This window comes from Phasianus colchicus, chromosome 6, assembly GCF_987193195.1.
Source record: "Phasianus colchicus chromosome 6, bPhaCol1.hap1.1, whole genome shotgun sequence".
NCBI lineage: Eukaryota > Metazoa > Chordata > Aves > Galliformes > Phasianidae > Phasianus > Phasianus colchicus.
The window spans coordinates 12,339,536-12,357,439 of record NC_143441.1 but is presented as its reverse complement, the minus strand read 5'-3'; the positions used below and the strand labels follow the sequence as shown (position 1 = coordinate 12,357,439).

Genomic DNA, 17,904 nt, shown 5'->3' with positions numbered 1-17,904 from the left:
GGGGGGTAGCTTTTTCTTGTCCCCGCTATCAAAGAGAGCTGCAATCCTGGCAGAATCCTTCCTGCAAGGAGACGCTTCAGCTTCTTCCTCTTCCATCCACTGCTCAATTTTCTTCGTGCATCTCCTGCTCCATATTCATTAAGGTTGGAAAAGCCCTCTAAGATCACCTAGTCGAGCCACCAACCCAGCCCACCATGCCACTGCCCACGTCCCTCAGTGCCACATCCACACGGTTCTTCAGCGCCTCCAGGGACGGTGACTGCACCACCTCCCTGGGCAGCCTGTGCCACTGCATCACTGCTCTTCCTTGGAAGAAATTCTTCCTAACATCCAACCTGAACCTCCCCTGGTGCAACTTAACTCCCATCCCATCACTGTTACCTGGAAGCAGATGCCGACCCCCACTTCAGCACAGCCTCCGTTCAGGCAGCTGTAGAGAGCATCAGGTCTCCCCCGAGCCTCCTCTTCTCCAGACTGAACAATCCCAGCTCCCTCAGCTGCTCCCCATGAAACTCATGCTTCAGACCCCTCACAGCTTTGCTATCCTTCTCTGAATGCACTCCAGGGTTTCGATGTCCTTCTTGCAATGGGGGCCCAAAACTGAACACAGCACTCAGCAGTGCGGAGAACAGAGGGACGATCACCTCCCTGCTCCTGCTGGCTGCACTATTTCTGGTAAGTAAGCCATGATGCTGTTGGCCTTCTTGGCCACCTGCACATACTACTGGCTCATGTGCAGCTTGCTGTCCACTAACACCCTAGATCCTACAGCTTTCCAGCCACTCTGCCCAAGCCTGTAGCATTGCCTGGGGTTGCTGTGACCAGTGTGCAGGACCCAGCACTTCGTGTTGTTGAACTTCATCCCACTGGACCTTCCTACCCTCAGGCAGATCAACATTTCTTCCAAACTGGTGTCGTCTGCAAACTTAACGAGGGTACACTCAATCCTCTTGTCCAGATCAGTAAAAACATTAAACAGGGCAGGCCCCAATACTGACATTGTGTGTCTGCAACAGGCACAGCAGACCTTCCTTGTGCTCAGCATTGGTGAGAGGTATGGGATATCTGCTTCTGTGGGCTCAGTACCGAGGAAGTGTAAACTGCTAAGATCAAGCTAATGGGAGATCAGATGTGTCAGTAGTACTGGCTTTAGATCCGTCAGCCAGAACATCCTCTTGGCTGTGAGAAGGGCAGCATGGGTGCCATACTGCATTCTTCCCATGCTCAGCACTGGGTACCTGTGAGGAGCCTGGCTAGATGACTTCCCTACTTGGTCTGTTCTAGTGGGATTTTGTGCACCTGTGGTATAAGAAGAAGGTCTTTCATAGCAAGTCAGAGTGGGGAAAAAAAAAAAAAAAAAAAAAAGCATTGTTTAATCTGAAAATGTTTGAGAACAAGGAGAAGGCCTGAGCAGAATATTGCCCTGCTTCCCTTGGTCTCTGCATTTCCCATGCATTGCCTGTCAGCTGGGAAAGAAAAGGGACTATTTTACTCTACATCACACTGGTGCAGCCTCACTTCAAGTATTGTGTGCAATTTTGAGTGTACAAAAAGGACATAAACTATTAGAGAGTGTCCAAAGGAGGGCTACAAAGATGGCAAAGGGTCCAGAGGGGAAGACCTATGGGGAATGACTGAGGTCGCTGTGTTTGCTCAGCCTGGAGCAGAGGAGTTGAGAGGAGGCCTGATGGTGGCTGCAGTTCCTCACAGGGAGCGGAGGGCAGCGCTGAGCTCTGCTCTGTGTGACAGTGACCAGACACAAGAGAATGGAGCTGTGTCAGGGGAAGAGCAGCTGGGGGTTAGGGACAGGATCTGTGGGCATCAGGTCAGTACTCAGCCACGGTTCCTTTCTAGAGCTGTAGCTTGCCCATTTGCCCTCTGAATGGCCTTTGGAAGTCTCAGGCTACTGGCAAGCTGGATATTTTCTTAAAAGTTAGTGACTGGATAATCAGAAAATCTCCATTGGCAGCCCCTCCTGCTGATGCGCCTCACATGCTGTTTAGACAGGAAACACCCTGCTGCCAACAACCTAAAAGCCTACACCTCCCTAAACAGAGTGCATGAGTGTTTGTGCTTCTCCCCATGGCTGAGCGCCCATCTCTATTGTGAAGAGATGCCAGAGGCAGTGTGGTCAAAGCCTCAGACAACCAGAGAGGAACATCTGTCAAACTGCTGTCCAGCTGTGCTCACCCCTTTGCCTGCAGGAGTTAAGTTCATTAACTTTGAAATTTAGTCCCCAGGCTATGAACTTAATTTAGTCCCCAGGCTATGAGGGTAGGGCTGTCTAACACTGAGGACTACCTGTAGCTACTGTAGGCAGAGTTTGCTCCCAGCTAAGCACTTACTGTCTCGTAGGTGTGATGTATTCTTTCTGTGGACACAGTAGCACTTGGTTAGAAGGACTTCTCAAGCATACATGAGCACAGAATGGAAATTTCATAAGAGGTTAAGGAAAATTAAATTAGCTGCCAAATATATCAGCATGGTTTTTTCCAGCACCCAAATCTGCTGTCCTTTTGAAGAACACATATGTGGGTAGCCATGCAAATCATTCTGCCTTTCTGAATGGCATTTTCTGACTGCTATGGGGCAGAAAAGCAAAAACACTGTGGTACCAGTAATCTCATTTAGATCATGGATGGGGATCATAAATAGCCTGGAAACTCACTGTTCTCTGTATTGTTTCCTATGGACCTCTAAAACTACTACCCTATGAAGATAGTAGTTCCCCCCATGCTTGGAAATGAATAGGAAAGGGTCAAAATGCAATTAAAAAGAAATAGCAGGTTGTCTGTGGAAACAGTTGTCTGTGAACCAAGAAAAGTGCTGAACACAAGATTATGCAACAAGGTTAACAACAAACAAACAAACAAATAAATAAATGGGGGGGTGTTAATTTGGCAAGCTTAAAATTTTCATGGCCAGCATTGAACTGGCCAAGAATGCCTAATGTAATGTTTATTATCCTAATTTTCTATGGATGAAAGGCTCAAGTTAATGAATTCCCCAGCTTATGGAGGCATTTATGTTGTATAAAATCAAAACTGCTTTGGAAGAAAAAAATAGATTCAACAACATTCCGCTCAAGCATCTTGGAGTCAAAACAAAGCTTTTGAAACTCGAATTCACATGTTTTCCTGCAAATGGCCTGGGAGATTTTCACTGAAATGGTTCCTTATGTGAGTGTTTTGGATATATGTATTTGCCTTTGAATAGGTTTGTTAATTTATCTGAATGGCACTTTTCTTATTAATTTGGGAGTGACTCAAGATTTGTGCATCTCACCCCTGATTAGTTGTATAAACATTTTTCAACCTTCTGCAACACTCTTCTGCTCTATCAAATCTTCTGACAGCCTGTTCTGCTGATTTAGCCTAACTTCACCATCTGCAATGTAACAGTGATCCCAGGGATTTAAATGGGAGAAAGTCTGAGCTAGGAAATGCTTTATAGTGTACTTTCTTTATGAGCACCTAAAGCAGGATTGCTTGAAATCCCCAAGCTATGAAGTATGGCCGTATTTGTTGTGTAGTCTTGTTGTGATTGTTTCTGAATGAGAATCACTTGCACCTGGATACTTCTTTCAAAACAGCATGTACAAAATTAATTTCACAAAACGCAGTGTGAATCAGTATGGAAGAGGAAAGTTATATTTATTTTAAACAAAATTGATTTCAGTCACCTACAATTTCTGTTTTAGCTGCGGTAGATGCACTCCCACACCGTGTACTCAGAAACATCAAGGTGGATGTCTGAGTAACCCAGCCAGTATCCACATGCAACACTAAGAACATGGTGCTGGCTAGCATGTCCTCACTGCATCTCTGCAGTCTCCTGTATTTTTCAATGATGAGCTATTTTGGGAATGTAGCTCTTACATATGCTGTACAATTCAAGCAGTTTTACGTTTTCTCCAGAATATCGATTACTGCTGCATGGGACTGTCCAGCTTCGTACCGCAAATCTCAAAAAAAGTGAAGTCTGCAGGTTGGTCCCCCAGCGATTTGCCTTCCGCAGCCACTGGGTGGCAGTGCTTCCTCTGCCTTGCTGCTCTTACTGGAATGCCAACGCCTCAAGGTGCCCCATGGTCAGGCGTTCCCATCTAGCAAAGAGCTGTCTAAAATATTAAGTATTTCCAGAACTCGTGCAGCAAGCAGGGCTTTGCTGGAAGTTGAGGGTTTTTTGTTTGTTTGTTTGTTTGTTTTTTAAATGATTCGAATTGGGGAAGATCTAATTCAGCAGTTTTGGAAGTCTGTTTTTATAGGTAGATTTTATGGAAAACAAAGACCTACCATAAAAATCTGTAGCTCACCATTTCCAGGACTTTGGCTTCCCATAGCCCACAGGTTTATGTCTCAGCAGATAATAACTTTACAAGATAACAGAAGGGTTTGTTCAAGCTTCAGGTACCATAAGGCTGATTCTTGTAAATGCACATGCTTACTAAATTAGCCTTCGCTGGAATTTTAGAAGCAAAAATAGAACAGAATGGGGGAATGAACACATTTCCAAGAAAAAACAACAACAACAACAACAACAAACATGCCCTGATTGTTGTGAAATCTGGATCAAATTAAAAGGATTTCCTTCTAAGGGAGATCACACCAAGTGTGAGCTCTTTGAGAGCAGGTAGTCTGAAGAAAATATACCAAAGTCAGTCAGTTGTTAAGCATTCAGCCTGCCCAGCATGCAATTGACAGAAGATTTGGAATAGTAACGTCTGGGGAGGTGATGCAGGGCTGGGAACATCTGCTTGACCTGAGGTATTAGTTATGAGGGTATTATAATAGTTTTATTGGTTATATATGAATTATATGTAGTAAAATATAACCAGAAAAGAGGGCAGATAAATTTGTTATGGTCAGTCCCATCTCTGAGTGTAACTGTTTCTACCTCCAGAACCATGTGCCAGAGCAACCACTGCAATACTGGATGTGTCCTCATGAGGAAGGAGTGAGAACAAGAACATGCAGTCTGCTCTGCAGATGATCCTGGATTGTGAGTTTAGTTCACTTAAAATTATTGCATCTTATTCTTTTAATGTCAACCTCCTGGTGCAGACAGAAGCAGTGATGTTTATACTATTATACTATGATATCAAACAGTGCCCTTTCTCCTCCACTCTTACCCTTCCTCACCAAAATACTGGAAGTTTGGGGAAATCCAGTTCTAGAGTTTTTTTTTTTTTTTTTTTTTTTTGAACTTTCCCAGCATCAGTCATTATATTTAGCTCTAAATTCCACTCTGCATATGACAACTAATATTGCCAAAGCTTTTGGTTATTCGATTTTGAGAAGAAAATTGTTGAAGTGGGCCTGTCTGTGGTGAACGATATATAATCAGATGCCAGGGATAGCTAGAAGTATCAGTTGGACGTATGCATAAACTGTGTTCACAGGTGCAATATCAGACTTGTTAGTCTATCATCTTGCTTTCAGGCAAAATACGAGGCAGTTTCTTATTAGCTTCTTCATTACCTGCTCTCAGTAAACAGGTTGTTGGCTTTTTTGGATAGACATTTGTGTATATCTTCACTTTCCACTCAATGTAGTTACCCAGCCTGATTTTTAGTGTATGCTGCACCTAATAAATGTGCAGCTGCCATAGCTACTGTAACTATACAAATACAAAGAAAAGCTCTTCAGCTTTTAAGGAGTGGCAGGAGGCACCTAATAAACCAAGGCTTCGCTCCTTGCACACAAAGCAGGTGAACAGAAACACACCAGGCTTCCCTGCAGGCTTTGCTTTTATGAGCAGGTACTTCAAGAACTGCAACATAGCTGCCACTTCTGGGAGCAGCCAGGGAGTGAGAAAGAGTGAGGCAAAGTGCTACTGCTCTTGAGAAAACCCTCTCTAGTAAATACAGTTATAATTAAGCTAGTGATAATGGGATCTTAAAATAATAGTGCATTCATTTTTGGAAATTTTTATTTTCCTACTTGCCTTCTTCCATTTTCAGGCTCTACTCTCTTGTTCTTTTCTCTCCACTGGTTCAAGAAAATCACCTCCAATACATCCACTAGTGTGAGGCTGTTCACCAAAGATTTTGCAACTTTCCTGAGCACTTAGCTTTACTCGTATTGATGCATTGTCATGTATGCATCCTAATTCTCCACTCCAGTGTTTTTAAAGAACCCCTTATATAATAGAACTGCTGGAAATTCACTTCTTTTTAACATGCTGGGTAAATCATATTCTCACATGTAGCAGCTTATTCTTTTTCTGTCTGCTCACAGTAAGAGATCTGATTTCTGCTCACCAAATTCTCTGGCAAGTTGTCAGTTGGCTGTAATGAAGGTAAAATTGGGTCCATGAGTGTTAAATTAGATCTTCTCCAGCACAGAAAAGCATACCCAGTCTTTCAGCCATATCACTCTATTTGCAAACACCAGAAAAAGTTTTTTTTTTTTTTTTTCTTTCTTCTCTCTGAGCTGTGACAACATGATATGAAATGGCTGCTAACAGCTGTTTGAATTCTAGTAGATGGGGCTAAAATTCAGCCAGCAGCTTGCTGCAAACCCAATACGTTCTGGTCAACATATGGACCAAGAACTGCAGCCTCTCTATCTCAATAACAAAAACATTTGTGCAGTCACCAGGAAAGTTACCGGTATTGGTTTGTTGGAAGAGATTTCTTCCTTTGTTTTCTGATTCAGAGCTTATTGCCCCTTACTTTGCTTGTCTCTGAAATTCAAATTGCTAGTCACTCTTTAAAGTACAATAATTTTAAGTTGCTATAAAATTATTCTGAAACTACAGCTGCTTTTTCATTCACACTTTTAATGTTCACCTAGTATATTTTAAAGTGTTTGAGGATTTGGGCCAAGCTTTACTATAAACCATAATAAATAGTTGGCTGACTTACTTGGGTATCTTCCTTCAGCAATCTGTTTCTTGCTCTCAGATTGGCCTTTGTGGCTGACATACCTACTTCTTTTCCTGCTAGCATTTTATATTTTCCAGCTGAAGCAAAACATATCTTGGTTCAGCAGTCTACCAGCTTTGTGATTCCTCAACACTATTTCCAGTCAAGTATTTTCAAGTTTCTTTGACCTCTGCCTTCCCAACCCACCTGCTTTAAGAAAGTATGCTTATTGTCTAACTTACAGAGTACTCTAGCATTAGAAATTCCTAACTTGTGTTTTTAAAATGGCAAGAGTATGACAACATTGCTGGCTTTGACTCACTGCTTGCTTTGCCCAGCTTGCTTATCTACTGACTTCAGTAAGGCTGCTAGTATTCGCTAGCCTCAGCAAGAAAGTACATGCAGCTCCATCTTAAAGAGGTACTTCTTTTAAAAATCCTTGCTGGCTGCAGTTCACCTCTGCTCTCCCCACATCCCTCATGATTTCCTGTTTTCTGTAGCCTCGCTCTATTTGTGCCCTGCATAAGGCATAACTGGAGAGAGAAATCAAGAAGAGATTACCAGTTCTGATAAAGCCAGAGGACTACTATACACTCCTACTTTTTCAAGTTAGGTCACAGGAGGCTGAAACAAGGAAATTAAAAAATATTAAAAGAGTCTGTGTCCCTTGGTAGGATGTTGAAGGGACCAGGAGTACAGCTAGTGTTCTCCTTGATCCTTCCAGTTCGTGACTGGGACCTGGGTAGAAGGAAAGAACAGATCGGTTGAAGGAATGGCTGTGTGAATGGTGTCATACTCAGGGTTTTGGCTACTATGATGCTGGATGCACTTTTGATAAACCAGGCATGTTAATGTTGGATGGGATGCAAATGACCTGGATGGGCAGGAATGTTCTGGGCAGCAAGTTGGCTGGACTGATTAGCAGAGATTTAAACTAGATTCAGTGAGGGAGGGGGATGTACTTCTGAGCGACAGAGAAGAGCTAAGGAACACCATCGCTTTGGGAAGCAGCAGGGGGAAACCTCAGATTTGTCCCAGTGGAATTTTGGAGCTCTCCTCTTAGAAGGTATCACAGCTCTTAATCCAGCTGAAGTGCCTCTACACCAATGCATGCAGCATGGAAAATAAGCAGGAGGAGATGGAAACCATGGTGTAATTAGAAAACTATGACCTAATTGCTATCATAGAAACATGGCAGGATGAATCACACAACTGGAATATTATGGTTGAGGTTTACAAACTTCTTAGAAGGGATGGGCAGAACAGCAGAGGCGGGGGTGTTGCCCTCTGTATTAAGAAGTGGTTGGATTGTGAAGAGCTGCCTTTAAAAAAAAAAACAGGCCATGAACTGTTGAGAGTTTGTGAGTTAAAATTAAGAACCAGACCAATAAAGGACACCTGGTGGTCAGGGTCTGCTATAGGCCAGCTGATCAAGCGGAGCCTGTAGATGGCGCTCTGGGCTGTAGCAACTATGCTCGGGCTGAATTTGTGATCTCCAGAAACAAGGATCTGTCACAGAGCAGTCAGGATCCTAAATTTCGGGAGAGTGAACTTACAGATGCTTAAGGAATTACTGGATGATCCCTGGGAAACTGTCCTTAGGGACATAGGAATGGAACAAAACTGGCAGCTCTTCCAGTCTGAGAGCACAAGAGCTCTCCATCCCCCAGACAAGAAATCAAGAAGAGAGGACAGGAAACTGGAAGGAACAAGGACCTTCTGGTTAAACCAAGGGAGAAGAAGGAAGTGTACAGACAGTGGAAGCAGAAATGGTGAATGGTTGGCCTTGGAAGAATACAGGGATTCTTCCAGCTGTGCAGAGATTAGATCAAGAAAGACAAGGTGCAGATGCAATTGAACTTGAAAAGGGATGTGCAAAATAGCTAGAAGGAGTTCTACAAGTACATTGGTCAGCAGAGACAGGCAAAAAAGAGTATACCCCTTCTCATAAATGAGAAAGAAGAACTGGCTTTAACAGACACGGAGAAGGTTGAAGTACCTAATAATTTCTTTACCTCAGTCTTCACTGGCAGTCAGTTCATGAACTTCTAGGCAGGGTTTTGGGGCAGAAAATCCTTCCCACTGTAAGAGAAGAGCAACTCTGAGACCTTCTGAGACTGAACATGTACAAGTCTATGGAACTGGATGACATGTAACCCAGGGTCCTGAAGGAACTGATTGATGTGGTTGCCAAGCTACTTTCCATCATATTTAAAAGGTCTTGACTGACAGACAAAGTCCCCAGTGACTGAAAAAAGGGAAACATTTCTCCTATTTTTAAGAAAAGGAGAAAGGAAGACCTGGGGAACTAAGTGCTTGGAAGACTCATTCATATATCCGAGAAGATCATGGAACAGGTCTTCCTGGAAGCTATATTAAGATACATACAAGCTGAGAAGGTAATCCATGACAGCCAGCCTGACTTCACCAAAGGCAAATCATTTCTGAGCAATCTGGTGCTCTTCTACGATGGAGTGATGGTGTTGGTGGACAAAGCTGACAAAGGATGTCAGCTACTTAGACTTGTGCAAGGTATTTGGCACAAGTCCACACCACATCCTTATCTCTACATGATATGTATTTGAAGGACTATTTGGTGGATAAAGAACTGGTTGGATGATCACAGGCACAGGGTTGTGGTCATTGGTCCTCTGTATTCTTTAAAAAGGCCATTTAGGATGCTAATCTGTTTTGTTGTCACTTGGTTGTTTTTAATTGATTTATGTCTCTTTTAAATTTGGAGGTAGCAAGTGAAGTAAAATAGTTCTCATAACATTTTTGGATAATAATACTTTGAAGAGCAACAGAAAGCAAGGAGGAAAATGCTTCCTACAGGACTTGCACTTTCTGGGGTGGTGGTGTTTCCATAGTGCAGCCCTGAACCATTAAGACATTCTGCTAATATATGTATCCACTGACTGACCAGTACACTGAGTGTGAAAAACAGTATTATCACAGCTGACTTTGGTCAGAATCTGAGTAGTGAAAGAAGAGTGAGAGTGAGCTGGAGGGTAGGAATCACAACTCTAACATGCAGCAAATGGCTTAGTGTTGGCAACCATGCTCCAACTCTGAGACGGGCAAAAATCTTACAGCTCCTCATAGGCCATGCTTTAGTTGTGAAACCAACTGATGGCAAAATTACAGTAGGAAGTACCATTTGGGGATTTACATCAGATAACAAATGTGCCTTTGTAAGGAAATACCACAGAGCCAGTCATGCAAGAGCAAGAGGGTAATGGAATGGTGCCTGTAAGGGCAGGCAGGGCCCAGCACGAGTCAGAAAGCAAAAGAAAAGCGCCGTCTTTGCACCAGAAAGTGAGGCACAATCTCTGTCCTTGTGCTCTTTAAATACAAGGACAGTTTTTGCTGTGTACAAGAGCAGAATTGGCTATTTCAAAACATGGAGCAAAGCACAGACTAGACCCATTTTCCACCATGTGCTACAGCTCAGCTGGCACAGCAGCACTGTACAAAGAAAACATATTTTCTTCCTTCAATAAAAAGCACAATTCTGCTATGCTTCCATTTTAAACTAATTGTACATTGGAGTACAAAGCAGATAATTTTAAAGATAGATTTTTCATTCCCAGACTGGAGATGATTCCATTTTCCAGCTGCTGGAAAACATCGTTAGCTGATCCTGTAATGGACTCTCATGTAAGAACTGCCTCATTACCATCAAGTGTTGCCAGCTCTTAGTTTTGTGTTCTGCTTCATAAATTCCAAAATGTGTTTAGGAACTATTTCCCTGTTTTAAAAGGATCCGGAGTCTATTCCAGGACCCAAGCCAGTTCCCTTACAGCTTAAATGAAGACAGATTGCCATGAGTTTATTTCAAAAAATGAAGAAAAAGTTTTTGCAAAACGATTTCTTTTTCTTCTCTCTCTCTCTCTCTCTCTCTCTTTTTTTTTTTTAAAGAAACAAAAAATTGTGCTTTTCATGTCTTTGAAGAGCAGTGAATAAGCCCAGCAAAACTGGACCATTATATGCGCCTGTTAGTCAAGTATTAACATCATAATATTTTTACTGTAGGAAGCAGTAAGGAGTCAGAAGCCATTCTCCATGATTCTACATACCAGAAGGGTTCAATTGACTCCAAATCAAGGTGGAGCTGCTGGGGAGGACTAATTATGAGGTCTGTATATATAATCTGAATATAATCTAAGGCAGTGTTAATCACTTTAGGTCAGCTCTGTGTCACCTGACTTCTGTAAAACAAGAAAAATCTCTTCTAAATCATGATGGGTGTTTGCTACATGGTATGTTTATAGCAGTTTTTCACTTTTATAGGCAGCCTGTAATACTGAATAAGAAAAAGAGGCAATTTTCTTACCTAGAAAGATAGAGCAGTGCAACAAATTTGTGCTGTTATTCAAGTTGCATATGCCCCTAAAAATACTAGAATGAAATTTTCTAGGGGCTGCAAGAATACTTCACAAAATAGTTCACCAAGGAGAACATCAGTCACCAACTGTGCACCTTCCAAATATCTGGGCAATTTGCCTGGGCAACACAGGATCCTTGGTCTTAGTGGACAGAGTTACATGCATGTTGAATTTCACTAATTTTTTTTTTCTGAGAGGAAAAGGAGAATGGAAAAAAAATCAAACACGTATTTTGCAGTTGGCTGTTTATCATTTTTTATGAAAACCTGGCAGCTTCCATCATGTCTGGCCAGATGTAAATGGATGAAAGGGTCAACTAGATAATGGCCATAGATGTGATTATATATGTACATAAATTAAAACAAGGAGAGCTTCCATTAATTTACTCCTGTGATTTTGACTTTGAGAAAGGAAGTGCCTTACAGAATCAGAGGGCAGTATCCCAAGGCAAACAACCAACATTGGAACAGTTCAAAGATGCGAGAGGATGTGTATTTATTCTGTTCAAGGGAAAATATGCAGCTGTAATCCTAATTAAAAAAAAAAAGAAAAAAGATCTCCTAGGGTTTTCTTCTAAATCTATTCAAAAGAACATTTTAAAATGCCGTGACCTCTTTTCTTCATAATTTCTTTCAAAACAAACCATAGTATCAAGAATCACTTCTAGTTTTAGTCCTCATATTTTCTTATTAGTGTGTTTGTTATGTAGGCTTCCTCCTATACTGTTTCTGGAGAATTGCAAAGCAATCAGAGCAGTGTACCACCCTGGGAAGCCATGGCAGGGCCTGGACTACAGGTTTCCTACAGGTTTCACATGCATACTGGACAGAGGTGTATGGAGAGGGTAAGTGCCAGGTGTGACATTACAATACTAGGAAAAGCCTTTAGTCAAGATACACTTAAACCCACAAACCACTGAATTCTCCACTGAATTCTCTTCTCTTTTATTTTCTGAACCCAAAATGCAATTTAGCTTGTGTCCTGACTAGAAATAGTGTACATGCAGCATGCTGAACTTCCAAATGTAGGTATGTAAAAAATACATCTGTTGTATCCTGTTTGTCCATCCCTTCCTGTTCCTCTGAGTTAAAACACTGGGCTTTGGTCACTTTTTCCTCAAAAAATATGTTAACAATCATCATTTTTCATTGTGAGAAGGGCTAAAAAATTTATCACCTTAACATCATCACCTTATATTGCACTGTTGTACTTTACAGAGAACAGTCTGCAGAAGGAACAATTTTAGCTGTCTGAAGTGCTATTTATACTGCCAGTTCTCTTTTCACAAATCTGTTTTTAAATCAGGGATTTAAATTAATCACTCTCAAACTAATCAGTGAATCAGTTCCAAATCTGGCAGCCAGTCCATGTTGATACAGGATTTTCTGCATGTATGTATTCCCAAATTTTGTTTGCACAGTATTTTATTGCAAATAGAAAAAGTAAATGGATTTGTCAATTATGAATGAAATCAAACCAAGATGAATGAAATCAAACCAGATCAGACTGGGGGAGAAAAATGATGTGTACTCCCAGCAACCTGTCAGTATGGCCCAAGCTAGCAGGGAGTTGACATCTAGTACTTATGTGCTAGATCTTCTTATAAATAATAAATCACTTTTTCTTTTTGCAAGCAACATGCACTTTGTTCATCTTTTGAAATTCTTTACATTATTAACAGCTTGTTAGGAATTTTAGAAGCTGAGATGAAGAAAATACTCGGGAGATCCTACATAACTTATATTCAGATTTCATACTTGTCTTTTGTACACCTGCCTTCCTACTTTACAAGATATCTTCCATAATTTTGTAGGAGAGAAGGAAGTCTGGGAACTTCTCTGGGGCATTTGGATGCTGTAACTATTCTGAAAAAAAATTTGAGTAACACACACTTTTTCTGTAAGTCTCTACATTATACACATTGAGTGTGGCCAAGTTTTCAGTATTGTTTTCAGTTTAGTTTCTTTTGCCTGTCAAAACTAGCAAGGGCAGGTTATGTATATGTAAAAACAGGTTTAGAAACTTGTGATTGCAGCATCTTCTAGTTCAGAAGCCGTGTGCAGGGAGACTCTTGCTTCTTCATAGAATGAGACACTGATGTTTATGGAGGGAGTGGTGAGGAGGGCAGCAGGACACTGATGATGCAGTGAAAGGAAGATGGTACAGACAAGTGGGAAGCTATGAAATATTTCAGTCTTCAGGACTCTTTTCCAGAGTTAAGATCTGTGTGTGCTTTGCAGGGAATTTAGGTCTGGTATGGAAATGGAGAGGAAAGAAGGCTGGAATTTGTGTTTTTACTCAAGTACTGTTTTCTGTTCAGTTCATTACACTTTTACAGCTTCTGAACTGATGTGCCAAGGTGTATGTTTCTTCTTGGGAGCAATCCAACAGAACACAGGTCCTAAAAGAAGCTGTGAAGAAACAAGGGAATATAACAAATGGCTTAGGTACACACAGCTGGCTCCTCAGTGATTAGAGAGCGGAGTAGAGAATAATCCCACTCATCCACACAAAAATCTGTCTTTTTAGCAAAAGCTTGTTTCTATCCTCACCTTAATTCAAAAACTTCTTGCTATGATTTAGCCAGCAAACTGAGGCCATTATCTGAGTAAGGAAGTGGTCCTGTAAGAGCTGCACTGAGCAATTGAGAAATGGGCCTATGTTTGCTCCAAAAGATGCCAAAAGACAGGAAGTTTTCTCTGTGGAGGAAGGAAATTCCATATCGTCACTGGAAGAGTTTAGTCAGCGAGAAAAGGAACTTGTAAAACACGTATGTAAAATATACCACAACAGAGGAAAACTCTGAGGTTCATGAAGCACAAAACAAAATTTAGATGCTGTAGCTCTTCCTTCCATTCCTTCACATTATCTGAAATAAACCAAATTGGAAATGTCACTAGTAATGATTTTTCTGCAAGAAAGCCTTACTACTAAGTTCCCTTTTGTGAAATGTTGTCCTGGGCCAGCTGAGTATATCCAAGTCAAGAGTGAGCAGCACAGCCCTCTGATTTGAGAACAGGCAAGTGGGGAATAAAGGAGATTGCTGCAGCAGGTGCAAAACTCATCAGGAAAGGGATTGTGTTCAGGCACAGACCTCACAAAGAGGACCATCCTGTTCTTGCACACCCCAGAAATCTCTACAGGAACAGCCAGGCTTTGCTTTAAGTCTTGAAATTATGCATAGGTTGCTGAAAGAAAGGATACTAATTAATTGTTCATTAGTTCTTTTCTAGAAGTAATTTATTCTTCTTCCTTTTTATTTTTTTTTTTCTTCCAGTAGACATCTCTTCCTCTGTTTATGTGGCACAAAGATAACCTGCAGGGATAAATGGAAATTGAGTTTGTGCCCTTATTCCTAGAGTAATTTGAATTGATGTTATATTGCTGGTTAAAAAAAAAAAAAAGCAAAAAAAGCTAGTCTACTTTCTGGGCATTTTTAATAATGACTTAGCCACTTCTTCTTGTTTATTTTGGATTTTAAATTATTTTTAAATTATTTTCTTATTTTCTATAGCTTAATTCTCACATCCATCTTAACAGAGATAATCACTTCACATAAATGAGACAGAAATTTCTTCCAATAGTGATTTGTAGCAGTGATTTAAAATTGAAAAGACAGATAGTCTGGTACACTAAGGAATTAATAATACCTGCAAGGCATCTCCTTCAGTGCTTTAACCTATACTCGTCAATGCATGAGCTTTGTTTTTTTTTATTGAAAGTCCTGCAGGAATGCCACATCTGCTCATTTGTGTGGGTAAAGCTCAGCAAATCTCACCATTTATTCAGTAGAATGCTCTGAACTGGTAGACAGCCAAGGCAATTAAACAGCTATCCTGATAAGGAGAGGCAAAAAAGTTTCTGAAAAGAATCACTGTGGCATAAAGTACCAACAGAGAAAGAAATATGGCAGTAAGGAGATTACTCACAGCATTTCATTTTTCTTCGGCAATTATTTCCTTATTAATGCTGGAATCTCTGTACACGATGGAAGTGAAGTTTGGCATTTCATGCTGATTTAAAAGCTTGCTAATACTAATCTCCCTGTGTCACTGAATGAATGCATCTCTGCTAAGTAGTCTCACTATCATTAAGTATAATTGCGCTAAATTAGCATCCAGGGAGATGCCCTGGTTAAAAAAAATCCTGGTTAAAAGGTTTGTACTGTAGCAGTAGTTGTTTGAATTGACACATGGTTTGGTTTGGATTTTATGACATTGCTCTGAATAGTTACTTTGATTTTAGGTAAGACATTTTCCAAGGGTATGAAGGTTACACGCTGACTACATCAGACTGAAAAAATACCAGTGTATTTGAAAAATATCAATGCATTGTGCAAGGTCAGTTTGCCATACAAATTCTTCAAACAATCCTCCGAAGAATATATGTTGGAAGAAGTTCTTTTCTTTTTGGGGCTGTTGCATTTAGCTTCTAATTATCCCGCAGTGTAAGGCTAACATGATAATTCTGTAGGCTAGACATTTCTCATGTGGAATAAGGAACAATTTAAAATGGTCATTAGAAGCTGCATGATCTTGAAAATAGAAATTATTTTCATTTTGTCCATAACATAGGTATTTGTGCTACAGTCTTCCTTACAATGTAGTGCTAGTTTCTGGATTTACTAGTTAAGGTAACAAGGAGGTATCTGCACTGTATTGTGTTCTTGTTACCTTTGCACAGAAATATGCCAAAGAACAATTTCAGATAACAAAGTAATCTGATGCTTGAGAGAATTTTCTCTATAATTAATTAGCATCTGGGGACATTAGCATGTTTGCTTAAGAAGGAATTTTTTTTAATTACTTGAGGTTCACAAACAAAGGTTCCACAGCATGAAGGTCAGCCTTTAGTTCAATGTGACAAGCCTTGTTTCAGAGGATTATTAAAAAATATATATTTTTTATATTTAATAATTTGCCTCCTAACCATACTTAATTACTGTTTTATTATCTTTCATCTCATGTCCAGCAAGCTAAACTGATAGAAAATTATCGTGCTTTTTGATATAAAAGGAAGAGAGAATGTCCTTAGCTCCCTGCAGAGAATCATTGCATGTCCAACATTTGCTTCCACCAGTTTTAGATTCTGCTAGCACTGAAGTGCTTTTAAGTATTATTAATTCATATTCATGTGCACACAACATGCAAATGTATTTTGAAACTATGCTGACATAATCTGTCTTTCACAGACTGCTCCAGTCAAAGCACCAGGACTGTGTTGGACAGGAAGGAAAAATGAATTCCAGGATGAGGAATCTCCACTGACCTTGTCCCTTCCCAGGCTCTATACAAGAACGTCATTGCTGATTTTGACAAGTCAGTAAAAAAAGGTGATGGACGCTCTCAGGTAATCAGACAGGATTGGCTGTGTTCTCTGGAGTGTAAGGGATTTGGTTTCATAGCACAAAATTTGTTCCAAAGATGACCATTTATGTTGCTTTTGCTGCCTCGTTAGAGATTTCCCAGGGAACAGTACTACCATGGAGCAAATTGCTTCTTTGCTGACTGTGCCTACCGCCCACATACCACACCTTTGTTTGCACTTCATGGCAGCGCCTAAACTGCAGCATACGTATCCTTATGTGAGCCTGGCATACCAGATGGACATGTTGGCTCACTCTTAAGAGTTGAAGGAAGATTTTGTAATATTTTTCTTCACGTTTTGATGTGCCAATAACAGGAGCATGGGATCCCTAATTCCTGAGTACAGCGTAACTTCTCCTCCCATGCCAAGCCTTTTCTGAACAGGTTTAGCCAGCTGTGCAGTTGTAACAGTCATTTTTCTCTGCTATCTACAGGTAGATACTAGAATAATACTGCAAAACTTCCTTTCAGTTCCTTGTGGATAAGTAAAGATCTGATCCAAAAGTTGCAAATGTGAAAGGATTGTATCATAGTATCTCATAATGCCATAGTATCAAATAGTGCCAGTCCCTGAGTGATTTAACTTCCTAGCACTTCGACGTTTCTGTAGACTTTCGGAGCAGGGTTGAGTAAGGTCACTGATATTGTCTTAAGAACCAATGATTTTCAATCTTTAATTCTTTTTTGTTTAGATTTTAATTATTCTTTGTTAATTCCTCTCTGCAAATTAAAGTTCTTTTGCAGAGAAGAACGAAGGAGTGTGTGAAACACATGGTTTTTATATTCTTTTATTTCATTTTCTTAAGAAACTGCTAAATGAATGAATCACAGGAGCCACACTCTGACTCAAAGCAGAGCACTAGCTTGCTTTGAGCATTGCTTGTGTAAGTTGCAGAATGTCCATCAGTGAAACCCTTTGAGATCAGAGCAAATATGACCAACATGAAGTTTAGGTCAGAACAACAGGTTATACCATTGCTTCTCAGACTTCTTTTATTAGAAGAAAAAGCTGAACTTTAAGCAGAGAAAAATATATCAGATTTTGCCATACCTTTTTCTCATATATGGAAACAACCTGTTTATATTCACTGACCATTATTTTTATTCACTTCTTTACTTATATTTGGCTCCATGTTCTGCTGATAGGTTTTTGTTTTTTTTTTTAATTGTTCAGCAAATGTGTCAACAAAGATGTGATGTACAAGTGGTAAAAAAAAAACCTGAGAAGCACTGAAGTAGGTAACTTCTACAGAGCCTTTCTATCCATTTACTTTTTGGCTGATGT

General features: G+C 40.4%; 1 protein-coding gene across 1 annotated transcript; it reads left to right on the top strand.

Moving 5' to 3' along the window:
- Positions 1 to 33: 33 nt before the first annotated feature.
- Positions 34 to 17,271, top strand: LOC149917431 (uncharacterized). Its single transcript, XM_090142466.1, has 4 exons — positions 34 to 675; positions 10,901 to 11,003; positions 11,963 to 12,097; positions 16,445 to 17,271. The coding sequence occupies exons 1-4, from the start codon at positions 555 to 557 to the stop codon at positions 16,518 to 16,520; spliced, it is 435 nt and encodes a 144-aa protein (XP_089998592.1). The 5' UTR covers positions 34 to 554; the 3' UTR covers positions 16,521 to 17,271.
- Positions 17,272 to 17,904: the final 633 nt, after the last annotated feature.

Excerpts from the sequence above, each read along its gene's own strand:
- LOC149917431 (XM_090142466.1), top strand. The coding sequence starts at position 555 with ATGCACTCCAGGGTTTCGATGTCCTTCTTGCAATGGGGGCCCAAAACT. Across the intron at positions 11,004-11,962 it reads TGGGGAGGACTAATTATGAG|GCTTCCTCCTATACTGTTTC; the intron begins GTCTGTATATAT and ends TTTGTTATGTAG. Across the intron at positions 12,098-16,444 it reads GACAGAGGTGTATGGAGAGG|ACTGCTCCAGTCAAAGCACC; the intron begins GTAAGTGCCAGG and ends TGTCTTTCACAG.